Below are 26,880 nucleotides of genomic sequence, written 5' to 3' on the forward strand. Positions count from 1 at the left end.
CCCTCTCTCCGTCTCTCCCCCTCTCCCGTGTTTTACTGACAGAATCGATACGGGCTCCGCTGACATGGAGGCCCGGTTTTTGTGAATGAGGCCCAGTCCGACCGGACCCAGCTCGGCTCCGATATCCAAAGCCCGGGAGGAGACAGCGCTCGGCGGCGGGAGAGACGCGGGGGCACCGAGAGAGGAGGAAAAAAAAGAGAGGGAGCCTGCGAAAGAGAGAGAGAGGTCCATTTCGGAGCTCGGTCGATTCAACGACGTCGCCGCCATTTTGTTGTCACTTTGTGTATTTTAATATTGCTATATTTTTATCATATGATTATGTTCAGTACTATATTTTTTGACCGCACCGGTGAAATCGTGAGCGGTTAGCGCTCGTCAGCTCGCCGCCCTGCCGCTTGCTGGTTTTACTCGTCCGGCCCGTTTCGGGCTTCACACGCCGCGTATTACACTTTAGGCAGCCGGATAGTCACTGGCCGCCGACGGAGGCGTAGCTGTCGGCAGCGACTACAAGATAACCGGAGTCCATCTACTTCCACCACTCGGCCGGCCGGAGGAGCAGGCGGGGGCCGAGCCGGCCGCCGAGTGACACGCTGAAGTGGCGTGTCGGCCCGGGGCGGAGGGCTTCCCGGATCTCAGTGACTGCCAGAGGGATAAACATGATCGGCGCGGCCGGCAGGCTGAGCGCCCGGCCGTGCGGGCTCAGTGACCCGGAGGACTGCTCCGATCGCGGCGCCGTGTAGCCGACGCGACCCGCCGCTTGTTTTACTTGTCGTCTCCGTGAATGTCACGCTTTTCACTGTCGTGATAACTTGGTCATTAAGAAGGGGGTGGGGGGCACGGGACGCCCAGGCATCCCGGGCACTGATCGTGTGCGCGGCCGAGGCTCCTGCTGCTCTGAGCCGCCACGGTGGTCGTGCGGGGGCGGTGGCGCCCATCGATTAGTTTTTGTGTTTTGTTTTGGGTCGCTAGCTGTCACTTGCCGTTTATTTATAAGCACTCACTCCCACGCCGCTTCGCGATTGGGCTTTTTTCCTTTTTTGTTGGAAACATCATCGTTTACCTGCTTTTTCCTTCTTCTTCAGGTGGCGCCTGTTTTTGTTTTTGTTTTTTTTTTTGGACATTTTGTACGTGTGCGATACTGATAAAACAACAACAACAACAAAAAGAAAACAGGAAACAACACACACACCATCCAGCATGTCTGCCCGTCCGCATGGAGAACGCGTTTCAGCCTGGATGATGTGAGCGCCGTTTCTTCCTTTACTCCCTGGTAAGTCCTCGTTTCTGAAGCCCAGTGTCACTTTCCTGATTACTAAACCTGGATCCGAGTCCTCACTCACGTTTATTCTCTGTAGCTTGTAGCTGGCCGTGCAGCAAAACACTTATCATTAGCATCCTGCATGATTTACAAATGTGGTTGATCGGTCTTTCACGGGCAGGAGGGGAACTTGAAGCAGTGATCCTGCTTTATTTTTGACGTTTTTTGTTGTTGTTTAATGTGGTTTATTTATGTTTGTGTTGGTGGATCGAGGTCCAACTTTCCAGGATAGTGGTGCGTTCTGTCCTCGCTGTTTTGGGCAGCTGACCAAAGGGTGTCATGCAAAAAGGGTAACAGCGCAGTTAACAATAACACGACCTGCCTGCGTGTCGGTAATCATGCAAAGCTTTGTGCCAGGAGACCGTCTCTCTCCTGCGCGCTGTATTTGAGTAATGCGCTGTAATGTTTACACGTGTACGTACAGCGTGGGCTCCGTGGACCAGATCCCTGCTCATATTCGCGTTTTGTGAGAAATTGCCAGTCCGCTTGAGTAAATGAAGAGCAGCACGGCGGCTTTAAATCGGATGGTACACAATGTACGACCACGCTTCCCAAGTAAAACAACTGCGCCAGCAGCGCACGGTATGGCAGCGTGCTGCGTTACAATTACTGTTACAGTGCTGCGGCGCACATCACAGGCCGGAGGGAAAAGGGGGATCGCCCGTTTTAGTCCCGGGGATGTGTTTGATGGCTTTAGATTTTGATACAGATACGCGATAAGAGCTGGATTACATCAACATTGTAAGACCCGTCTCACATAACCTTGTTCTGGCACGGCTCGTTAGGCATAAAGCAAACCTGAGGATCGGGGCAATTTGGGAAACGAAGGGCGTCTCAGAATTCGGGCGAAAACCAGTGATCGCAACGCGGTGTAGGATGTACATTAACAACACCGTTGTGATAACCGCAGCATCGATGTGCTGCCGAGGCCGGCCGTAATGCAGACGTCCCCGGGCAAAGACAGCATCGTTAAGCGTAACTCTGCCCAAAGAGACCGCTAGGAGCATGTTTAACGTCGCGAGCATCCGATCGGGCCGATAGGGGATGGCGGAGGTCGTGTGATCGCCGCCGATCAAAGCTGGGTTAGATGGCGTGCAGCTGAGAGGCCTTTTGTGGCGTAGGTGGATTTACTAGTGTGTGCGCGAAAGAGGAGGGATGGGGAGGGGACGGGAGGGGAGGGGAGGGCTGCACTTACTTGTTTACTATTTCCCCTCTGATCGGTATTCTCACAATCTGTCACTCGGCTTCCTCCCTCCCACTGTCGAGCTGTTCCGATTCTGTCTGCGCCTCTTTTTTAACCGATGGCTTTTGACTGGCTACCTGAAGTGATTTTGCACGTTTCACTGTATATTGTATATTAGAATTATCTTGGGTTTCTTTCTGTTTATTTCTCACTCCTTTATTCGGGTTTTATTTGTTGGTGTCCCCCTTTTTCCTGCCGCTCACTCTATTTCTTTTTCTTTGCCTGCAAATCTGGGCCAATCACATTCGCTGGTCAGTATAGACCGCTTGCTTGTGTCTGAGTCCGTCACTGCCGTTTGGATGATCGTCAATAGGTTTGTCAACATTGCAGTCCTCCTCCTCGCTCCCCCCCCCCCATTTCGGTTTTGTGCCAGGCGTCAGTAATGTCCGTATTTATTTCAGTAAACATGTCGCCCGTTAACATTTCCGCTTGCCCGCTGAATATGTCATTTAGCGGGGAGCTCAGTAGACAGCACCACTGAGACGGGTGTCAGTCAGTTGTCTGAGGCATCCTGGAGTGGATGCCCTGTGGCAGCATTACCAGTCACGCTGTCTGTCAGTAACTTTCTGTGTTCGTTCCTTCCTCAGTCAGCCTGTCCTAGGCTTACACATGTAGCCTTTTCACATTTAATTTATTTTTTTTCTTCATTTGAAAGTGAACATCATTTGGATTCACATTAATGGTCCGGAAGCCTGGCAGGGAACGTCACTGACGTCTGTCTCTTTGGGCTTGCCTGCGATTTTTATTTCACTTTCACCTTCTCTGTGTCTTCACACCAGCTAATTTGAAGAGTCATTTTGTTTTTGTTTTTTTTTGTGGTGCTCTATATATCCTGTCTCCTCGTGGTCAGTACTTATTAACACTGCTGTAGTTGAATTCAGCCCTAGTTTTGAGAGGCAGCAGAGCACAGGACGAGAGGCGTGAAAGGAGTTGGGGTTAGTCATTGCATGGGAGAAAATTCCGGATCTTTGGGATTCGGAGTCTCCAGGAATGGAAGGATTGAAAATGCATGGAAAGATGATTGAACAAAGCGTACGGCACTGGTGTCTCAGGAGAAAAGGAAAGAATGAGAGACAGAGGGTGTGTTTTGTTGAAAAGAGAGAGGGGGAAGAGAGGGTGTTTATTTTGGCAGAGCTGCGTTCTGGTCAGCACTTAGAGGGAAAGACTTGCGAGAGAATGTGAGTGAGAGTTATTCAAAGCAGCGCTGCGAGTGACTGTTTTCACTGGGATGTGTTACCGTCATAATGACATGGTAATGCGATTTTGACGTTGGCTATGATGGAAACCTTATTGCACACAGAGACAATTTTAGCACCTTTGGCACCTCCTTGCTGGCAATAGGTGATTTGTATTTTTTTTGGGGGGGTGGGTGGGTTACACATTTACCTCTGTTTGGTAATGGGAGGTAGAAAGCGCCAAAGAAACGAGAGAAGCAGCATAAGGAAAAGCGACAGCTGGAAATGTGGTTTGGATTAAGAGAAAGATGGTGGCTCTGTTTTGACTGTTGTTAAATTTAGTTTGCAGTAACTGAGGGGGGGGGGATGAATACGGTAAACACAGAGAGGTTTGGGGTGGGGGACAGCCGATGGAGGGAGGGAGGGAGTGAGTGAGTAGGAGGGAGGTGGGACCAGAGTGGGGTATTTGAGGAGTGGAGGGGGAGGGAATGTGTAACTGTAGTAAACACTGAAATGTAGGCGGAGGATACAGGGAAAATATGCCAGATCTCATTCAGCTTTCACAACGAGTCTTGTCTGCGTGGCCACATCTGCGCCCCTCGTCCCCCCCCCAACACTGGTCCTTGCACCCCAGTATCTGGTAACCTTTTCTAGTGGCTTGGAGAGAGTGGCGTGTGGCACGCGTCCTCCAGGGGCCAGAGGCACTGAAATCACCGTCCAGAATTATCTCCGAATGACTTTGCAGCAGGCCCCACGCCAAGGTCTCGTGGAGCCCACGGCGTTCCACCCCCCCCCCCCCCCTTTTTAATGGCTGTCATTTCCAGGCTGGTTCAAGAATCGAGGAGGGATTCCGTCATGAAGTCTCATTGCCTTTTAATGCGCTGCTGTAGGATTTTGCCATCTCACTGCATATGTGTGGGTTGTAGTATGATTTTCTTTCTAGTTCTTTATGGTTTACTCAGCAGGGGAGTGAAACATCTGTTGCTTTCATACTGTGCTCTGTTGATGGACGTGACTGATCATCGCTAAATGCTACCCTACGCTCCCACTGTAACTTCATGTCGATTTGCTTCTTCTGAAACTGTGCCGAGCAGCTTCATCTGTATCATTCACACTGAAGTAGGTCAGGTTAAGTACCTTACTCAAGGGTACAAAAGGAAGCTCCTTCGGGAACTTGAACCGGGAATCTTTAGGTCATAATTTCAGGTCTTTGTCCCTTTTGAGAAGTGCTCTTGTCGGCGTGTGTCCTGCGATAAAAAGGATTAATCTCGTCTTTCTCCTTTCTCTCGATGCAGCCCGAAAGAAGGAAACGGGAGACCAGGCAGATTGAAAAGGGCAAGCAGGCGGACACTTGACCAGGATTGCATTTCGTACTCTGACCGCCCCCTACCCCCCCCCCCCCTCGGTCCCTCCTCCTTCCCCCACAGTTGTTCACCTCTTCCTAAAAACAGCGGCAGGTGACAATACCGCCACCCCTAGCCTAAACGCCTTCCCCCCTCCCCCTCCCCCCCCCAAAATCTCTGATGGATCAGAGAATACAGGGGGGGCCAAGTACTTCGCCCCCCCTCCCCCCAACGGCTTCCTCCACAGGGGGGTCAGATAAGGAGGGAGGGGGTGGGAAGAGTGAGGAGGAGAAGAGGGAGAAAGAGAGGGAACGGGTCTCAGCGGAGGCGCCGGATGCTGCCAGTGGAGAGCAGCAGCGTCAGTTCTCCATCAAAGAGACCAGCTTCTCGGAAGGCAATGTCAAGCTCAAGATCGGGCTGCAGGCCAAACGCATGAAGAAACCCCCCAAGATTTTGGAAAATTACGTCTGCCGGCCACCCATCAGGACCTCCCTGCGGCAGGGACGTGGAGGGGGGCGGAGTAGCCGCGGGGGCGGAGCTGGCAGCTGCATGGCTGGGAACGTGGACAGTGGCGTCACCGAGGCCTCCCCGCACGACAGAGCCAGGGAGCAAAGCCCAGCTGGCACAAACCCGTCCCTTTCGCCATCTTCATCAGCAGCTGCACCTCCTCCTCCGACCCCTCCATGTGTCCTGTCGACCTCCATTGTGGGAAATGCTCCTGGGAAGAGGGTAAGCCAAATCTGTGTTGTCCATTTCATTGCCTGTTATTCCCAGTTCACTTTGGCCGTTAAAAGCTCTCTGGTCAGCCATTCCCAGTAATATATTGCATTTGAGATGAAAAATGACTTTGATGGATTAAAAATCGCACCATCTTTAAAGTGTAGACAAGCAGTGTTTCATATTTCACGCACTGGTCTGTGACACCTTCTAATGCTGGTATTACGTCTGGTCCATCGGGCTTCGCTGTGCCTTTTCTGTCTTCCGATACGCTTCACCGCGGTAAATTCATCGAGGACGCACTCTTCAGTGAGTGGATGGCCTCATCTTCTGTTTGATCTTCACGCTGTGACCTGGCAGAGAAGGGAAATTCCCTTGGGCTCACTTTAAAAAATGTGCCATTATGTCCAGGAACTAATTTCACTAATAATTGTATAGGGGGCTTTTTTGGGGAATCCTAATTCTAAGATTGAGGTTGCCAGATAATGGGTAAGCAGCCTGCTCTGCGCCACCCTGTGCTGAGCCCACGACCTCTTTGAATTATGGTTGTTTTTACTTTCAGTTTTGCCTGCATCTTATTCTCCATGTTTTGTTGGTGACTACTGTAATGATGGTTTTGTAGGTTGATTAATAATAGCAATGCATGGAAGATGTCCCTTAAAAACTTACTCTTGGCTTGTGCTCGAATGTAAACCATTGGTGTGTGGTAATAGCCAGACGGTCCCTTGTGAATTACTCGAATGTCGGTGATGGCACTTCTCTGGGTTGTGGTGCCAGTTTACTAAGGAAGTGCATCGCATGCCATTTTTAAAAGCTATTGGCTCGTTCTTGTGAGGATCAAATGGACCTGAAATATGCAGTGACCTTGAATGTGGCTGCTTGTACATCCTCCAAAAGTTTTTGATGGTACAACAGAGCCCACATTTGACCCTCTGTTGCTAAACTTTTCTTTTAAACTTGTTCAGGATCTAAGCAGTGATGATTAATGAATGAATCAATTAAGCTTGATTTATAGTATAATTAACTAAGTAATTACATAAGTAATCTTCCTTTTTAAGCAACATGATCACGGCATTATAGAAACTCCTGCCCCATTATCTGTAGGAAGCCAGCCCCAGATTGACATATGTTGAGGTCCCTGACAGCACTGCTGTCTGGGGTCAGTTGACAGGTTGGATAACAAGAGGGTCTCCCGGAATGAAATCCAAGCTCTGTCTCCGAGTAGCAGGGTTGTAAAACTCATGGCCTCCCTCTTGCTCCCGGCCGACCCTTCGGGGAAATGAGTTACTGGGCTAATCTCTGAACTTGGCAGGCTAGGGAGCGACCATAACACAGCATGAACCTGCAGCACGACCTGCACGTGTGGCATGGGTCCAGTTCTGCCGTCCGCCTGTGGATCCCTGGCTTCCCCGGTGATTCCCCGATAACACTCTGGTGGCATGCGCTGATTTTTTTTTTTTAATTTAGTGTCTCTATCGAATCACAGAAATTGCAATGAAGCCACATTTAATTAAATCCAGTACATATATGATATGGGTTTACGGCATCAAAAGTTGCTAGAGGCTTGTCTGTAAGGTGTTCCTGCATTGTATGCCTTTTGACACCATACCAGAGATGTGTGTTGCCTCTTAAGATGTGTTGTGCCGTGTTCTTTTAGTTCCGAAAGCCACACACGGCCCATGTTACAGTAGTGTGGAGTTTGACCTATTAATAGCTAAGGTGAATTTATTGCTGTTCTTTAAATAACGCAGAAATTCCAATTGTTAGAAGCTTGGCTTCTAAGGTTACAATCAGACAGAGATATATGTGGGCGCAATGATTTCGAAGCAAATTATATTTTTAGTTTGATGTTTTCCCGACAACCCACATCAAACACAGATGCATGAGCCAGAAACGCACATCCTACCCACAAGTTAGGCAATCAAGGCACAATGTAAAAGAAGGAAGTGAAATCTATGGCACATGGCACCAAGTCGGTAGTCCTGACAGATGGAAACATGCAGAAAATGCATGCAGTAGCAAATAATTAAAATGAAAAAACATTTATGTTTTGTGCTCTATATGATATTCTGTAAAGAGAAATAAGTATTACAAGCTTATGGGGTTGAACACAGGGTTGGCGTCTCTGCTTTCAGTGCTAAGTGAAGGCCAGGATGCTGTTTTGTCGAGAATGTCTCCTTTATTATTTTTCCGGTGACGTAGATTCCTTGCAGGCGAGAGTGCGGCATTCCCCTGGAATGTTTTCTGTCTGGGTCCTAAGACTTCCGGGTGGCATATTCAGAAAAAGCCCTTGCTTTCTGTTGAAATGAAATATTTTCCTAATGTGGTCAGCTGTATGAGATTTGGAGCCGTGAATAATGGCAAGCTGGCCGCACCGGGTGCATGAAATAACGCGGCATTGCAGCTCTGCTTTTTGCCTGCCATCTGGTAGGTGATTAGTGATTATAACGTTACACCACAAAGCGTTTTAAGATAGTTTTAGGTTCGTTAACCAAGAGGAAGGCTGTGGGCTGGCTGGCTCCCTCGCTCGGTCATGGCGCATTCGGTGGGCGGCCGGGCGGGCATCCTCGGAGGAATGGAGATGCCGTTGCTCCGGGTTCTGCCGCAGTTGGCATGTCACTGGGGAGGCACTGCATGCCGCCAGGGGAGCAGGACACCAAAAGGATTTTTTCCACCCTGCTAAAATTCCTGTTTTCCCCTATGGTTTCTTTTTTGTGTTGCTAAAATTCAGGGGAAATGTGGGTATTTCGTGCCCTATTTATATCAGCCAATAGGAGTGGCTCATTCTCCCTGCTGTTCTATTTTTAACTTCTCTATGCTCTACCTGTACTCATTTATCTCCCCCCCTTTTCATTTCCCTCTTTTGCATGCCAACACCATCTGTATCTCTATTACCTCACCCTTTTCTGTTTTCTTCCCCGTCTCCTCTGTTACTATGTCACAGTGTCCTCTCCCTCTTCTTCTTTTTTTTTTTTCTTTCTTCCCGCCCCCCCCTTCCTTCTCGGACTGTCCTTTCTTTGACCCTGATAATGCTGTGGACTGCTGTGGTAAGAGAGGTCCCGTTTCCCTTCATGCCTTTCATTCACCCTTAGGCTAGTTATTGGGTTCACATTGAGCAGAGAACTATAGATACAAAAGCGTTCCTTATTTCTGACTGGCACTATTGCACTACAGACTTGACCTTAAGCTGTCTGTAGGCTTGTGGAGCAACAATGTTGGTGAACGGTAGTCTAGCCGATATGAGAGGGTTTAGGTCCACAATTGATGTTTCTGGTATTGCACAATTCTGTGTCAGAGCAAGGCATATTTTTATTATATTTTAAATATTAACAGCACAACGTTAATATTGGCTTCTGGGTCGAGCTGTCCTATTCCCTAGCATACAGGCATTTAGGCGAATTGATATTGCTGTGAGTTGAACTGAGCGAATGATGCACTCTGCCTCTCCTCAGGGTCCACCGAAGCTGGCTCGCAAGTCGGAGATGAAGTCAGACCCATCATTGGAAAGACAGGGGAACCTTCACCACCCTGAAGTGGATGGCGTACTGCCCCACCCTGGGAAGAAGAGCCCTGCCCCCCAGACTAATCACCATCCCTCGACGCTGACCCTCCTAGGCCCTGGAGTACATGAAGCCAGGAATGAAGGGGGTTCCAAAACCTCACCCATTAGAGAGCCTCATAAGGAGAAGGGTCTACTTAATGGTGGCATGCCAACAGTCACAGAAAAGTTGGCCCAACTTATTGCCACGTGTCCACCCACAAAATCTACCAAGGGAAAGATCCGCAAACTGCCGTCGGCTACTGTCCCAGCCAGTGCTCCCGTTCCTGCTCCCATATCGTCTCCCAGCCCCCCCCAGCCTGACACAGCTGTGCTGAACAGAGGGACAGGCGCTATTCCACCAACCGTGTTGCAGTCGCCTCTTCCTCCTCCAGTGTCTCGTCCCTCAGGGCGTCCTCCAACTGCACGGCACAGAGACAGTGTTTTGGAGAAGTTTTCTGCCCCATCTAGGAAAGAAGAGGCTAATGGAGAGAGCAAAGGGAGCCACAGCAGCAGCAACAATAACAACAACAATGGCAGCGCTGCAAGCGGGATTTGCAGCAGCTTGATAACCACAGTGGCTGGTGGCAGCCAGCAGCATCCACATGTGACTGGACCTCCTGCATCCTCCACATTGCCTCCCCTCTCTTCAGATCAAAGTCTAGGAGGGCTGGCAGATGTCCGACGTGCCCCTACTACTTCTTTCAGCACACTTCCTCGAGGAGGTTCTACACAGATGTCAGATGGCTATGAGAAAGAGCAAGAGCGGGAAAGAGACAAGGACAGTCCCAGGGATTTGACTATGAGCAAATTTCCCACTCTCTTGGGATCAGGGAGGCTTGACAGCAACAGCAAGGCAGCTGTTTGGTCCCCCAGCAGCCAGTGCAGGGCAAACGCCGCCCCTACTAAACCCAGTCCAAACCGGGACAGGTGTACTAATGGTCCAGGTGCAGCTGCAGAATCCCCAAGGAGGACCTCTTCTCCCTCAAGTCCTTCTCCTGCTAGTCTTCCCACCACTCGGATAAGCGATCAGAGCAGCACGCCACCTGGCTCTCCCTCTGAACGGGACTGCAAGCCATTGAAGAAACGCAAGGGGAGGCGCCCACGTTGGACACGGGTGGTAAATCGGGCACAACGGCAACCCCCAGACAAGGAATCTCTTCCTGCAGTGGAAGATCTTGCTGACCAGCAGATTCCTAAGCCACACAAGCCTTTAACTCCGTCAGCTCTTCTGACAGCCCCTCATAAACCCAGAACAGTAGGGCGACCCCCAAACTCCAGCAGAGTCCACCCTGTGGCCTCTCAGGTCCTCGTTGCTGCACCCCGGAAGAGGGGTCGCCCAAAATCCAAGATGCCACGACTGGATGCACCCTCTCCAGGACATTCTGTCAAGCTGTCAAGCTCAAAGGTGTACTCCCTTCTCAAATCCAAAGAGGAGCCAGATCCACCCGTGTTACATCCAGAGGTTGAATTGGATCCTCCTAAACCAATGCCCCGGAAACGCGGGAGACCTAAGCGCCTACCTCCCACTCTACCCCAGGAAGCCCCACTCCCAACGCTGGCCCCTGAAGTTAGGCCCGGAGGTGGTCTGATCATCACAGATGACTTGGAGTCAGACAAGCATTTCCGTAAGAAGGGCAATGGGCAACTGATGATGAAGACCATTATTCGCAAAATCAACAAGATGAAGACCAAAAAGAGGAACCGACTGCTCAATCAGATATTGCTGGGTCCTGGGGATGGGGGTGGGGCCTTCAGAGCAGAGGCGGAGCCCTCAAAAGCGGGTGATGTTGGGACGGTAGGGTCGGTCATGACTGCAACAAACTCTCTGTCCTCCTTGGCTGCCTCCTTTGGTGGCAAACTGGGTCCCCAGATTAATGTCAGTAAGAAGGGAACAATTTACATGGGCAAGAGGAGAGGACGCAAACCGAAGGCTGTGTCCGCCTCTGGGAATCCCCCAGCGGGCCCCTTAGAACCCTTCCGTTCACCGAGCTGTGCGTCACCCCACCACCTTCACCATTCCCTGTCTCTCCATCCACAGCAGCAGCAGCTTCCTGGTTCTCCCGATGCCTTTTCTTCCCCTCTCCTGTCCCAGTCCAGTGGTGCCCAGAGTCCCATCAGTGATGGTGGGTTTGTTGAGCCGGGAGCCGTGCACTTCTTGTCCCACCAGCACTGTGGTCACGCATACCACTCCCACCACCCTTTTCCTCTGCCCCCACCATCCTCTCCGGCTCCCTCCCCTCGTCCCCTCGGTACCTTGGGCTCACCCTCTGGTGTGGCCCCAGTCCTGAAAAAGTCCTCATGCCGGGCACACCACCACCACTACCGGCACCAGTACCACTACCGTAAGCTCTCGCCTCCCCCGCCCCTGCTGCCCACCTCCCCGGCACACTTGAGTGAGCTGAAGGAAGCCACACCTTCACCTGTCAGTGAGTCTCACAGTGACGAGACAGTGCCCAGTGATAGTGGCATAGGAACGGACAATAACAGCACCTCTGACCGGGGGGAGAAGGCAGGGGGTGGAGGTGGAGCAGGAATCACTCAAGGATTGGCGCCCGGGATACTGACGCCAGGGGTGGTGGGCTCAGTGGGCGGGGTCTCGGTGGGTGTTGGCTCTAGGAGTCGGAGGAGGCACACGTCTGTACTGCTGGATCACCCGTCCCCGGCCCCATCCCCACTGGGTCCTGGTGTGTCCCAAGACACTTGCAGGGCTCATGCAGCACCCCCACCTGCCGTATTACTGGGCCACAAGGAGAAGCACAAGCACAAGTGCAAGCGACGGGGACACAACTGCCCCGGGTACGAGAAGCTGAAGAGACAGAAACGCAAAAGGAAGAAGAAGTACCTGCAGCTTCGGTCTCGACGGCAAGACCCTGACTTCCTCGCGGAGCTGGAGGATACCATCGTCAGGCTGAGCGAGATCCGGATAGCGCACCGCAGTTCCCGCTTGGGGCCAGGCGGGGCCTTGGGCTTAGGTGCTGGTGCTGGTGCTGGTGCTGGTGCTGGTGCTGGTGGTGGTGGTGGTGGTGGTGGTACTGGTATAGGGAGTGGAGGCCACCCCCCGACTCACCACTACCTCCCCAGAGACCTCCTGCCCACCATCTTCAGGATCAACTTCAGCGGCTTCTACTCCCCCCACCCAGCATACCCATGCGACTCCCTTCACTACGTCCGCAAGCCGGACATGAAAAAGAAGCGCGGGCGGCCACCTAAGCTGCGGGAGGCAATGGCAGAGGTGCCGTTCGTTCATGGACTTGGGTTTCCCTTGTCGGGAACTGGCTTCTACCACCCATCCTATGGAGTACCCTACTCTTCCACCCCTCTCGGGCTAAGCTACTACAGGGGCTACCCTCCTGCTGCAGCCCTTTATCCACACTCATCCCACCCGCCCCCGTCCCACCATTCCCCCTCATTCCCTCCCACATCTTACTTGCACCATCACCCACCCCACCTCTTGCTTAACCCAGCCAAGTTCCACAAGAAGAAACACAAGCTTCTGAGGCAGGAGTTCCTGGGTGGGGGTCCCTCGCCTGTGCTGTATCCCGCTGTGCCCCCGGAGTTGTCCTACAGCTGGCTCCATGAGCACAAACACAAACACCGGCACAAGCACCGTGAGCGGCGTGGGGAGGAGGGCGGGGCTGATCCGGTGGCCATGGGAGCGGCTGGGGGCGGGCCCTCTGCTACCAGAGGCATGGGAATGGGAGGCGGATCTGCGGTGATGGAGTCGCTACGGCGCTACAGGTACGGGAAGGATGCCGCATCCTCCGCCCCTGCTGCCAGTCCAGCTGCCACGGCTTCTGCCAACTCCCCTTCCTCCTCCTCCTCCTCCTCAGCAGAGAGGTACAAACACAAGGACGTGCCCCTGTCCTGCACGGTGCCTTATCTCTCACCAGCAGGGGGCACAAGGATGCGTTCTTATCTAGAGCCCTGGTTGAGGAGGGGGAGCCCTGATTCTGACTATGCCAGCCTGCCTCAGAACTGCAACCCTGGCCAAGACTCCTTCTCTGGAGGCCAAGCCGCTGACCCCATGGGTGCCTCAGAAAGTGAGGAGGAGGAGGACGACGAAGAAGAGGAGGGGGCCTGCACAGCCCCCCAGACGTCGGCACGCTCTCACACTCCTCCACACCATACAAACTTGTTCACAACTGCCCTCAGCCAGGCTGTGAGCACCGGGGGTCGTGGCAGGAGGGCCGGCATTCCGGCTGGAGCCGGAGGCTTTGTGGGATTTGACCGGGCTCTCCAGAAGGACCGGGCCCTCCCAGCCGAGAGCCGAGAGACAGGTGATGATGCTGTTGGGTTAATCCCTGCCATTTATCGTTGAATGTGACATTGCATTAAGTTGTTCTACAATGTATATGTACTTGTTCAGCAAAGTGTATTAGATACTTTGTAGGAATAGTCCAGTTGGAAGCTACTGTCGAATGTGTTTCTGTCTGTCTCTGTGGTTGACTGCCCATCCAGTGTGATGTGGTGTGTTCAGTCTCGTGCTCAGGCCATCAAGGGAACAGCCAACCCAACACGCCCCTCATCTATAAGGACCTATTCTACCAGTCAATGGGTCAATAGGGGGATTACAGCTAAGGATTATGGTTAAGGATACGGGGTCAGCCCCCAGTCACAGAAAGAGGGGAAAGAAAGGTTGTGAAGGGCTTTGATGGTCGTGTGTGCCTATGTGTATGCGGTGCGGTCTGTGTGTGCGCTTGTGTTTGCTTTCACAGGGAGATGAATGGTGAGGTGTCGTGTTAAGTCCGCTTAGTCAGCTAATGCTTTCCTGACTCGGGGTTTATTGCCCTGCACAAGTTAATTGCGCACTGACTCTATAGGTGTTTGTCTCTTCTGACCCCTAAGATTTGCTTGTCTGCAGAGTTTTGTTCTACTGTAGGGTGTTTATAGCTTAGTGTTTTTAAGTGTTGTTTGTGGTGTTGTATTGCTGTAACTCGCTAGGTGTTTTAGCAGTAAATATGTCAATGTTTTTCACCTCACTGCATATTCACTGCTGCTCTCATCTCCTCTTCCTACACACATTTTCACTTGCTTGCTCACATGCCATGGGGTTATGGATAAGGTTGGGGGGGGGGGGCAACAGGTAGGCAGTAGAGGGGCAAAGGGAAGACTGAAAGTAAGGCGTTGGCTGGGAGAAGAGGGGAGGAGAGGCAAGGAGATGGGTGGAGAGTGTTGTTTTCGTGAAGAAGTGTGTTTGGCAGGGATCTGCTAACTAACTAGATACATATGTGCCCCAAAACTGCCCCCCCATTTCCCCCCCACACTTCCTCTCTCAGTCCTACAGTGTTTTTTTTTTTTTTGCTATGAGTGTTTTGGAGATGACTTGTCTTTCTCGTAAGTTTCTAGAATCATTTATGACTGGAGTAGTTTATGACTAGCTCATGGGCCTTTTTCGGTAGTGGCTGACCATCTTTATATCATAATTTATCAAGAATTAGTTGAATCATACTGTTTGTCACTCCGGGCTTATTTTATGCTGCAGAGGACCTGAAGCTCTAATAATAGACCCACACAGTGTGGTGTTAAATCATTTTGCCATGAAAATACCTCAGCTTACTTGGTCATGTAGATGTGACAGCTTATTTAAGATAAGGAATGCTGCTGTAAGTTGTGCATTACTGCCCGGTCTCTCGGTTTGTAGCCTGTGTTAGACCAGCAGCCTTGATTCAGCTGACTTTGGCTGATTTAAATCACTGGGTCTTTATTTGTGGATGGAACGCAGAAAGTGCCTGCTGGAGTTCATAGAGAGATATTAGGCTGTGTTTGTGTTCTGATGTGGGTATCCTGCCAGATGTGTTTCCTGCATGCATTGAGTGTGTGTGTCTGTGTTTGTGTGTGTAAGGCTGTTAGTATATGGGGGAAATGCCCATGTGTGTTAAATATAAAACACTGTCGAGTGGAAGTGTCTGTGTGTGGGGGCATATTAGTGATTCCCAGAAACAGACGCATCTTTTAGAAGAAGCTCGGGGCACCTCTGACTCATTTAAATGTTTCTACATCTGCCAGTCAGTCTGCTGTTCTGTCCAGGGCAGCCAAGGAGGTCAGTCATGACTGCACAGTCTGGTTTCATTCTCTGTGCTTTCTTGAAACGGCTGCTTGTGACTTATTTGTAATTTATGGTGTGAATGTCTCTGTACTGTGGTATTTAAAAGGAAATGCAGTGTTGGTGCTAGTGTGTCTATGTTCTTGGGATCTAACTGGAAAGAGTGCCATTTTACTCAGTTTTGCCTACTGTGGTAATGTCCTGTAGTAAGACTCTATCCTTTACCCCCCCCCCCCCCCTTTCCTTGTGCAGGAATGACGCTGGGTGTCCAGACCCGAGGCTCGCGGTCCGGTGCCCCCGAGTGTCCAGAGGGGGCACTACACCATCACCACCACCATTACATGCAGCACAGCCCTCAGCTGAGCCAGCAGCACTATCTCACTCGGCATCTGCACTGCAGCCATGAAGCCCCCGCGGGGGGGGCACTGGGGCCTGGACGGCCCCCCAGCCGGGAGCGGGTGAGCAGCGGGAGCCGGCAGGCCAGTCCTTCGGCGCGCACCTCCCAGGCCTCCCCACCTCGGCACGCACGCCCCCAGGGCCTGGATCGCCTGCTCTGCACCAAGCGCAGCCTGGAGCACGTCAACAAGATCCTGAAGGCCAAGAAGCTGCAGCGGCAGGCGCGCACCGGCAATAACGTAGTGAAGAGGCGGCCCGGCCGGCCCAGAAAGCACCCCCTGCCCTCCCCCCCGGCCTCCCCTGCCCCCCAGCAGCGCAGCTCACCTGGAGACACCGTGACCGATGTCATTGAGTCCGTTGTGCAGGGCCAGCGTAGGCAGGGGCACAAGAGGAAGCGCTGGGGTGAGGAAGAAGAGGAAGACGAGGAGGAGGAGGCTGAGGAGCAAGAGAGGGAGGTTGAGGGGCATGACGAAGAGGAGGAGGGTGCAACGGTGACGGAGGGAAGCAGAGGAGGGGGATCACGGGGGGGAGACCGCAAAGGATGGCTCACGGAGGAGGAGCTACACTGTTTCCGCAGGTGAGAATCCGCCAGTGTTTAACACACAGTGGAGGAGGGATTCGAACCCCTAACCCTGCTGCCGAATAACGCCAGTTAGAGCCAAACGGACGCAGTAGGTGGAGTCCATGCTGAGGAGCGTGCTCTGTCTCCCTAGTGCCCTGGAGGGTAAACCCAAAGATCACGTCTCTGCCGAGCCGACTTTGACGTCACCGCTGGAACAGGCTCCGCCCCTGGGTCCGCCCCTGACCCCAGCCACCCAGCGGGAGAAGCGAGCAGCCAGGCCCCCCAAGAAGAAGTTCCAGAGGGCCGGCCTCTACTCCGACGTCTACAAGACCGCAGAGTAAGTTCCATGTCCGTGTCCCCAGGGTCTGCCTGTTCTTGGCTGTTTTTCTGGATCCTCCCGCTCATCCTGCCTCTTCCCTGCGCCTGCGCAGTCCCCGCAGCCAGCTGCTGCAGCTGAAGAAAGAGAAGCTGGAGTACATCCCGGGGGAACACGAGTATGGCCTGTTTCCTGCCCCCATTCATGTCGGTGAGTCTCCCGCTGCATGTTGGCTCGAAGGTGGCTTCCTCAGTCCCCTGTGTCCATGTGGCTTTCATTGTGTGACTGACAAACCTCCCCGTCCCGTGTCTTGCAACCCAGGGAAGTACCTCAGACAGCGGCGCATTGACTTCCAGCTGCCATACGACATCCTCTGGCAGTGGAAGCACAACCAGGTATTTGTCAGTGGGTGGGGCTGAGTGAGACCATGACGAGCTCCGCCCTCTGTGCGCTTTCATTCACTCATGGTTAACAGACGCACACAGTTGATGGTATTTCTCCACATTCCAGCTCTACAAGAAGCCTGACGTCCCGCTGTACAAGAAGATCCGATCTAGTAAGTCTGAGCAGCTTCTCGTTTCTATGTTCTGATACTGTGCCTCTGGCCATTGCTGCTTTTTATTATTATTGCTACTGCTGTTGTTACCCTGACTGACTGAGTTAGCTATCCAGAGTGATGTTGACTGTGGGAAAGTACCACGTTAGCGCTTTGGCTAAAATTAGAGCCAGGCTGTCTCTGCCTGATTCTGCCCAAGACGTTTCCACGCCCCGGAGCACTGTGCCTTTAGAGTCGCCTCCATGTTAATGGTGCCCTTTCCCCATTCAGATGTCTACGTAGACGTCAAGCCACTGTCAGGTTATGAAGCCACCACCTGTAATTGCAGAAAGCCGGAAAACCTCACAGACAAGGGCTGCATCGACGACTGTCTCAACAGGTATCTTCATGCACATTCCCCTGTCCACCATTAGGAGGCGCTCCAGCTCCACTTTCAGCACAGTTTTGGGGGGCGGATTTACAGATGGCACATCAATGCAGGTGTGTCTATTTGGATGTGCAGACTGTATGTCTCCACCTGAGCCGTGTCCTCCACCCCAAAACAGAATGATCTTTGCCGAGTGCTCCCCCAACACCTGCCCCTGCAGAGAGCACTGCGACAACCAGCACATTCAGCGGCACGAGTGGGTGCAGTGTCTGGAGCGCTTCCGTGCCGATGGCAAGGGCTGGGGCATCCGCATCAAGGAGCCACTACGGGCCGGCCAGTTCATCATCGAGTACCTGGGCGAGGTGGTCAGTGAGCAGGAATTCCGGTGGGTCCCACTGCCTGCTCTGTGGCCGGTCTCCGGCGCCTCTCGCAGTGTCTGAGGCATCGCTCCAGTGCTCCTGGTCCTTGTGAGACTGTCTATGGCTCTAGTTCTTCCAGGTTGACAGCGATTCTGATTCACCCCCCCCCCCCCCGCCCACAGGAACCGCATGATTGAGCAGTACTACACCCACAATGACCACTACTGCCTGAACCTGGACAGCGGCATGGTGATCGACAGCTACCGCATGGGCAACGAGGCCCGCTTCATCAACCACAGCTGCGAGCCCAACTGCGAGATGCAGAAGTGGTAAGCGGACTTGGGGGAGGTGGGGGTTCGGGGACCACCGGAGATGATCGTAGGTGACGATCTCCATGAAGTGTGGTACCGCGAGGTAACCAGAATCGCGTGCTGATGGGATCTGCGGTAGGGTGAGACTGCCGGGCTCTCAGTCATGCTCTCTGATGCCCCCCCCGTAGGTCAGTGAATGGCGTTTACCGCATCGGCCTGTTTGCCCTGAAGGACATGGAGAGTGGCACGGAGCTCACCTACGACTATAACTTCCATTCCTTTAACACGGAGAAGCAGGTGCGCTGGCCCTCACCCTGTCACTGCCGTCCTTGTCGAGGTCTTTTTCTTCTTTTTCTGAACACCCCCCCCCACCACCACCACCACTCTATCCACACAGCAAGTGTGCAGGTGTGGCTCACAGAGTTGCCGGGGCATCATCGGGGGAAAGAGTCAGCGGCTGAACGGGTTGCCCGGGAAGGGGGGCGGATGCGGGGGTGGGAGCCGCAGGCCAGGCCGGCTGAAGGAGAAGAGCAAGTCCAAACACCAGCTGAAGAAGCGGGTGAGGGCGCCGCTCCCGGGGCTGTAACTTATCCTGTGATTGGCTGATGGGGACTGACTAAAACGAGGTGGGGGCAGGCTCGTACCCAGGTGCCTGCAGCTGTCTTGACACTATCTTCCCTCTGCCTCCCTTCTCTGCCGGACAGGAGGTGGAATCCAGTGACAGTGGGAAGTTCTCCCCACACCTACACATGAAGCCCATGTCCAACAGGGAGAGGTGAGTTCCCTGGACGTGTGTGTGTAGGGTTGCGGGCTATCTGGGCATGTCCTCAGCAGATTGGGGGCAGTGATCTTGGCCCTTATCCCTCGCTAGGAACTTCGTCCTGAAGCACAGGGTCTTCCTGGTGCGTAACTGGGAGAGAGTGAAAGAGAAGCAGGAGCTATTGAAGAGGGAGGGCGAAGTGGGCCTCTCGCAGTGCAGCCGCTGGGGCAGCGTCATGCGTGATGATGGCAACATCAAATCAGGTGCATTTGTGCATCTCCGTCTTCACCTGTGTGCACGTACTTGCCTGGGTTGCATGTTTCTTACATGCTGACTCTGCCTCCCTATGCCTTTCTCGCAGACGTGTTCCTGACGCAGTTCTCGGCGCTGCAGACGTCGCGGTCGGTGCGCACGCGGAGGCTGGCGGCTGCCGAGGAGAATACGGAGGTCACTCGCACGGCGCGCCTTGCCCACATCTTCAAGGAGATCTGCGACATGATCATCAGCTACAAGGGTTCGTGAGGGGTCCTCCCCCACATCAACATTAGCACTGCTCTGCCCTCAGGGGTCAGACAGGTTCTCAAACAGCCAGGGTTTGCCAAGATTAAACTTGGGGTTCAGACTGCCAGTCATGGTTCAGACTACCCCTGTTAGGGTTCAGACTACCAGTGGTAAGGTTCAGACTACCAGTGTGGTTAAATGCACCCTCTGGGGAAGGTCTGAGCTCTCAGGTCTCTGCATAGTGAGACTTGGCTGCCCATGACGTAAGTCTCTGTGTGTCTGCAGATTCCTCCAATCAGCTGCTGGCCGCGCCCCTGCTCACACTGCCCTCCCGGAAAAGGTGAGTGGCATACTGTGCCTGACTGCGCCCCCTCTGGGCATTTTGCCCAGTGCTGTGTCATCAGAGAGAGGTGTGAGCGAGTGAGCAGGCGAGCTGTATACTGGGCTGGGTGTCTCTACAGCCTGCTGCTGCAGTCTTTCCTGGGGGCTGTGTTGGCGTCTGTGTGATGTGGTATCTGTTGTGCCAGGTAGCTGTATACTGTAGGGGATGCATCCGCTGTATGAAAGTGTGCACTGACGTGTGTGCTGTAAGGAATGCATACACTGTATGGGAATATGTACTGGTGTGTGTACTATAGGGAATGCATCCACTGTACGAGAGTGTGCAGTGGTGTGTGCACTGGCGTATGTAGCGGCATGTGCAGGAGTGTGCGCTGGCGTGTGCGGGAGTGTGGCCTGGTGTGTGCAGTGGTGTGTGCAGGAGTGGGTGCTGGCGTGTGTAGTGGCATGTGCAGGAATGTGCACTGGTGTGTGCAGTGGTGTGTGCAGGAGTGGGCGCTGGCGTGTGTACTGTAAGGAATGAATCCGCTATATGAGACTGGGTACTGCTGTGTGTGTGTGTGTGTGTGTGCGTGTGTGTGTGTGTGTGTGTACTGTAGGGAATGCATACACTGTACGAGAGCGTGTACTTGTGTGTATACTGGTGTGTGTACTGTAAGGAATGCATCCGCTATATGAGAGTGGGTACTGCTGTGTTTGTGGGTACTGCTGTGTTTGTGGGTACTGCTGTGTGTGTGTGTCTGTACTGTAGGGAACGCATACACTGTACGAGAGCATGTACTTGCGTGTATACTGGCGTGTATGCAGGAGTGTGTACTGTCATGAGCCTTGGGGTATGTTTTGGTGCCAAGCCTGCCACACAGTGCTGCCATGTGGCCCTGAATCAGTGCGCTCCCCGTTTGCCTTACAGAAACACACAGTATTACGAGACAGTGTCCGACCCGCTGGACCTCAGCACCATCGAGAAGCAGATCCTCACTGGACACTACAAGACCGTGGAGGCGTTTGACACCGACATGCTCAAGGTGTTCCGTAATGCAGAGGTTGGTCCAGACCTGTCCTGCCGTCCCGCTGATTGCAACGGCGGAGAACACTGCCATTCACCCACCTGCCCGCTGTCCTCCCCTCTCTCCTGCAGAAGTATTATGGACGCAAGTCCTCCGTGGGCCGTAACGTGTGCCGCCTGCGCAAGGCCTACTACGGGGCGCGGCATGAAGCTGCCGTGCAGATCGACGAGATCGTGGGCGAGACAGCCAGCGAGGCGGACAGCTCGGACTCGCTGGAGCGCGACGGCGCCCATCAGGGGACACACGACAAGGACGATGACGTCATCCGCTGCATCTGCGGCATGTACAAGGACGAGGGCCTGATGATTCAGTGCGAGAAGTGCATGGTGAGCAGCAGCGGCGGGGAATAGCGCCCCCTTCTGTCGAGGCTGTGGTGGTTCTCGCTGGCTCGATAAGAAACATGTTGATTTTTAAGGATGTGGCTAGCACTGTCTGTAACATATTGTGCTCTTTTTGGTTGTAGTTTGCATGTGTTTGGCTTTCCCTTGTCATGGCGACAGGCCCGTTAACGTGTCCCTCCCACACTTCCGTGCCTTGGCCAGGTGTGGCAGCACTGTGACTGCATGCGTCTTAAGGCGGAGGTGGAACATTACCTGTGCGAGCAGTGTGATCCCCGGCCAATCGACAGGGTGAGCTGGGTGTGAGGGGGCAGCTTCAAGCGTCTTGCTGGGGACTCCCCACAGGGAGGCGCTGTGACACATCCTTAACGGTGGCCTGTCGTCGGTGCTTTGCAGGAGGTGCCCATGCAGCCGCAGCCCAGCTATGCGCAGTCAGGCTCCGTTTACTACATCTGCCTGCTGCGTGATGACCTGCTGCTGCACCAGGGTGAGTGAGGCCACTGGCGACGGTGTGGTCTGCCGACTGCTGAGCTTTCTGTATAAACACAGCTTGTTGATGCACCTGCTTGTCCTGCTTCTGCAGGGGACTGCGTGTACCTGATGCGGGACAGCCGGCGCACCCCCGACGGTCAGCCAGTCCGGCAGTCCTACCGCCTGCTCTCCCATGTCAACAGGGACAAGCTGGACATTTTCCGTATCGAGAAGCTGTGGAAGAATGATAAGTAAGATGAGGGGGCGGGGCTTATGCAGGGACGTCTGGGTGTGTCTGTGATCATGTATATAGAACTTTGGGCGGACCATACGTCCCCACAATGTGACTAAAAACATGTTATTTTTACCTTGTGGAGACCATTTTAGGGGAAACTCGGTTTTATAAAAATCTGTGACTGCAGTCAAAAAACTAAAAATGGCAAAAGACATTTTTAAAATGGCAAAAGATGTTTGGTTACTTATGGTTAAGGTCGGCATGTGGGGATTAGATTTTTTTCCCATAGAAATGAATGGAGAGTCCCCACAAAGATATAATTACAAAAGTGTGTCTTTTCAAGATTAAACACCTCAGCCGTTTCCAAAATTATTACAGGAATGATTAGAATTAATAAGAATGAAACCTCCATCTGCAGGATTGGAATTTTAACTCCTGATAGACTGAAAACGAACTCTTGTTTTGAGTGATTGTGGTCCTATCAGATGACTCAGAGGATTTAAAGGGACAGTCCGCGGTTTGTCTGAATGGTTACCACGGTTACAATTGTGCTGGCCTCTGTCGCCCCACAGAGGCGAGCGCTTCGCCTTCGGACATCATTACTTCCGGCCTCACGAGACGCACCACTCGCCATCTCGGCGCTTCTACCACAACGAGCTCTTCCGGGTGCCGCTGTATGAGATCATCCCGCTGGAGGCGGTGGTGGGCACCTGCTGCGTGCTCGACCTCTACACCTACTGCAAGGGTGAGGACCTACACACACGCGCAGACGCACACGCGCAGACAGATCTGCCAACAAATAAATATGGTCATGCTTGCGCAGAAGCAGACTGACCGGTGGTCTGCATTTCTGTCTGTATCGGTTCCAGCCATTGATTCTGTAGCTGCTTGAGTAGTAAGAAAGCAAAGCCTCTGTGTTCTCTGAATCCGCTTGGAAAATGACACCCGTGTGAGCATGTGACCCTGACTGGCTCCTTCCACCGCAGGGCGGCCCAAAGGCATCAAGGAGCAGGATGTCTACATCTGTGACTATCGACTGGACAAGTCGGCTCACCTCTTCTACAAGATCCACCGTAACCGCTACCCTGTGTGCACCAAGTCCTTTGCCTTCAACCACTTCCCCAAGCGGCTGGCACCCAAGAGGGACTTCTCCGTAAGGGCGGGGGCGCGGGGCGACGCTTGGGGATCCCGGAGAACATGTCTGCATGTTCCTGTGCCGTTTCAACATGCCATCTGTAAAACCCAAGACGTGTCAGTCACTCTGATAGGCGATTAAACTCCCATTAAGACATGACCAATACCCAGCCCTAGAACACTGATACTGTAACTGTGCTTGTTATCAAACAGCCTTTAGCAGTGCCTGTGCTAATGTGGGCTTTAATTAACGTTAATGGGATTATGCCACTTTCATCAGCAGACTGACTTATGGTTAGGCTTTGGGTTAGGGTTAGGGTTAGCAGTGGAGGTCAGACCACTTATACCGGTCTTACACCGGGTTATGGTCTTCAGTTTTCAGGAGTGGGTTAATTATACTTAATTAACTCAGTTTCAACTTTAACGTTATTAATATGCTGTGATAATGTGGTAACTCTCAGTGAGTAGTGGCGAGTGATTGGTCGGCCTGTCTTCCCTCCTCCCCCAGCCGCACTATGTCCCAGACAACTACAAGAGGAATGGGGGTCGCTCATCCTGGAAGAGCGAGCGACCCAAGCTGTCCTGTAAGGAGCAGCCAGTGGCGGGTGACGAGGGGGAGTCGTCGCCAGCTGATCCCCGGCTTAGCGAGGGTCACGCTCTGACTCCCCTGGTGGATGCTGAGGAGGGGCTGACGGAGCGAGATGCGGACGTGGGGCCGGCTGGGCCTTCGCAATTCCTCCCCATGGGGCCCCAAGGTCTACCCCCGCAGGGGCCACAGGACCGGTCCGTCGAGGAGCAGCCCGAGGAGGAGGCGGAGGCTGACGTGGAGACACGCTCTGCAGAGCAGCAGGAGGTGCTGGAGCTACCTTCCTCCGCCCAAAATCCCTCGGAAGCGAGCAGGAGGGAGGCGCAGAGGGATCGGCTGAACAAGATCCTGCTCAACCTGCTCCATCAAACGGCCAGCAAGACCGGTGAGTGGAGTTAGGGGCAGGTGGGGGGTGCAGGAGAGATGAGGTGAGGCCAGGCGTAAGAAACAGCCCAGACAGGGAAAAGGCCCCTTCAGGAGGTGTGTACTGTCACTGATGTAACTGCTTCTGTCACCTGCAGTCATAGATGTGACGTATCTCCTCGAGGAGGGATCTGGGCGCCGGTTGCGGCGAAGGACATTGGGGATGAGTGACTTGGGTAGCAGGAAGTGATGTCACCAGCCGCACCTGGCAGGCCCCACCAGCACTTCCCTCTGCTTCTGCAGTGAGTGAGAGGATTGGGGCACAACGCAGAGGAGGACACGGTCAGCGCAGAGAAGGATTGCACGGGAATTTCCCTTCTCGCCTCTCTGACAGAGCCCCACCCTCTAACCCCTACCCCCTTACTTTTGTCTTTCTGTCTGGGTACGTGAAGGTGGAGCTGATAGCCACGGCACTAGGGGGCAGTGAGGGTTGAACCGGGGTGGTGGTGGGGGGGGGGGGACAGTGGTGGACTAATGGAGAGAGAGACACACACAGATGCACTCGCGTGTGACACATGCCAGACAAAGAGGCCCAGCCTCAGGCCGACCTGTTCACCAGCGACGAGGAGCGACACACTAAAGACAGTGGAGGAGCCCACGCTATGCAAGACGGCAAAGGAAGGGTCGAGGTGCATCCGGGAGTGGGTGGGCGGTCGCCACAGAGACAGCGTGATGGAAGTGGGGGGTCCGTTAAGTCTGGACTTTTCATCAGCCCAGTCAGAAGGGGACGTCGGGGCTTAGAGCGCTTTACTGCATTGTTCAGGTGGGGTGGGCCTGCTTTGTTCTTACTGACGGTACTTCAATCTGGAGAGTTGGGGCACACCTCAGATGTAGATCAGAAACCCAACTTTATTCCCCTGAAACAGGAGGGAATGAAACTGTCACGCTTGGAGCGGGAACATCTGGGGGCTAAATCGTAAGGGCTTCTCTGCAATTACATTTGTCATTAATGGTTAGCGAGATTTTTTTTTTTTGTAAGCTGAAAAGCACTTATGTAAATGACACAAGGAATTTAGTTTTTTCCTTTGTGTCGGGGGTGGGGGGTGTCATTTTTGGGGTACTTGTTCATTTAACCTCTTCAGTTTGAATGTCCATTTACCATTTGTCTGGCTGCCTTGGCAAATGTTTTTAATTTTTTCCCCCGAGACTTGTGATGACATTTTTGACGTGATTTTGACCCGAGAGCCTTGGCCAGCTGTTCTGACTGAACCGATGCTTCTGCTGCACCTGGACAGACTGAGGGATGGGTGGGGGTGGGGGTTGGGGTGGCCGGGGGGAGGTTTTGGGATTTGTAGGGGGGTGTCAGGCCAAGAAACTGACGAGAACTAGTTGTAAAGTGCCAAGCTGTACATAGACAGGAATTTACGGTGAGCTCAGCCTCTTAAAGCAATATCTCAAATATGAATTTTGTTTATATTGTATTGTACAGGATCCAACCTGTGGAGCTCTACATGTATTAAAATACAATTGTTATTATTATTACTATTATTTTTATTGTCCCTAAGTATGTATCTGAGGAAGTGTGAGGGCAGAGCTTGTCATGTATGCAAACCTGCGCTGTCTGCAGCCAGCAGAATGCAGATACAAAGCCGCGTGCTCTTGCATATACTGAAGCTGTGCTTATGGGGACTGGGGCAGTGGCAGAACGGCACAGTGCCGCTGACGGTCCTCAGTGTAGTTAGCATTATCACGCCCGCTAACGGCAGAGAGCGATCCTCTATTGTGCTGCGAGGTGTCGAACACTAATGAGCGAGTCCCTGAACGGCGGCAGACAGCAGTGGGGAGACTTTCGGCTCCAACTCTATTCCTAATGAAAAGTCATTTCATCATTAAATTTTAAGAAGTTCCAGTTTTTGTGACCACAGTTCTTTGTATTTTGGCGTGTTTTATGACTTTTTATTTAATTTTTTTATTTTTGGTTAGACAATCGCAAAAAGAAAAAAAAAAAGTTGGCAATTGTAAATGGACAGACGCTGTGTGTGGTCACACCTCTTCTCCGGTTCAGAGTTTGTAATTATGATTCTAACGTCACAAAAATGCTGTGTTTTTTTTTTTTTGTATGTTTATTAGTTTGTTTTTGGTTTTTTTTTTTTTTATAAAAAAGCACTACATTATTGCAAATAGATGATTATCATGATTATTATCATTGCAAATATGATTATGGTTATTAGGGTTATTTATCTAGTTTGCATGAAAGCAATGTGTCTGACTTTTGCTACACAAATGCTGCTAATAATTTACTTTTAGGAAAATAAATAAAAAGCGAAAAAAAAGAATAATTTATCGCCCAACAATGTGGTTTTGAATTTTGAACTTTGTTTAAAAAAAGAAAAAAAATACAATAAATAAAAATGATTTAAAACGTGACTTATTCCAGATTTCACCTTTGATGCAATATGTAACATTGCTAATTATTGTCATTATCTTATTTTATTACAGAACTGAATAAGTGAGATCGAAATGGATCTTTTCTGCTTTTCTCCATGGTAACCTTGTAGAATATTATTAAACTGAATACAGTTGTTGTTTTTTGAAGAGTTTAATGGATGTTTTATTTGAGTCAGTGTTTGTTGTTAGCGCTCAGACAACACACACACACACACACACACTCACTCACTCTTACTCTCAAACACTATGTTTGTGGGCAGTGTGTGGCCCTGCAGGTTAGGTATCTGTGTTCGTGATCAGAAGTTTCCTATTTCAAATGTCATACTTGGTGGAGTGATGTCACCATTGGGTCCATGAGCCAGGCCTTTAACCCCAGTTGCCCCAGGTACTG

General features: G+C 52.3%; 1 protein-coding gene across 3 annotated transcripts; it reads left to right on the top strand.

Annotated features, from left to right (window-relative positions):
• LOC111840856 (histone-lysine N-methyltransferase ASH1L) lies at positions 1-26,636 on the top strand. Of its 3 annotated transcripts, XM_023806153.2 has the most exons (27): positions 2-225; positions 1,083-1,270; positions 5,032-5,808; positions 9,249-13,614; positions 15,633-16,353; positions 16,490-16,675; positions 16,770-16,864; positions 16,976-17,049; positions 17,165-17,210; positions 17,481-17,589; positions 17,756-17,962; positions 18,119-18,265; positions 18,436-18,544; positions 18,645-18,806; positions 18,952-19,022; positions 19,119-19,270; positions 19,369-19,521; positions 19,794-19,848; positions 20,758-20,890; positions 20,986-21,240; positions 21,457-21,543; positions 21,649-21,739; positions 21,836-21,974; positions 22,531-22,703; positions 22,945-23,111; positions 23,601-24,063; positions 24,200-26,636. In XM_023806153.2, the coding sequence occupies exons 3-27, from the start codon at positions 5,260-5,262 to the stop codon at positions 24,289-24,291; spliced, it is 8,802 nt and encodes a 2,933-aa protein (XP_023661921.2). In that variant the 5' UTR covers positions 2-225; positions 1,083-1,270; positions 5,032-5,259; the 3' UTR covers positions 24,292-26,636. The 3 variants fall into 3 exon arrangements, with proteins under 3 accessions (XP_072572781.1, XP_023661921.2, XP_023661920.2); XM_023806152.2 differs by having other exon boundaries at positions 2-1,270; XM_072716680.1 differs by lacking the exon at positions 21,457-21,543 and having other exon boundaries at positions 1-1,270.
• The last annotated feature ends 244 nt before the right edge of the window (positions 26,637-26,880 follow it).

The sequence above is a fragment of the Paramormyrops kingsleyae genome, chromosome 9 (assembly GCF_048594095.1).
Source record: "Paramormyrops kingsleyae isolate MSU_618 chromosome 9, PKINGS_0.4, whole genome shotgun sequence".
Classification (NCBI taxonomy): Eukaryota; Metazoa; Chordata; class Actinopteri; order Osteoglossiformes; family Mormyridae; genus Paramormyrops; species Paramormyrops kingsleyae.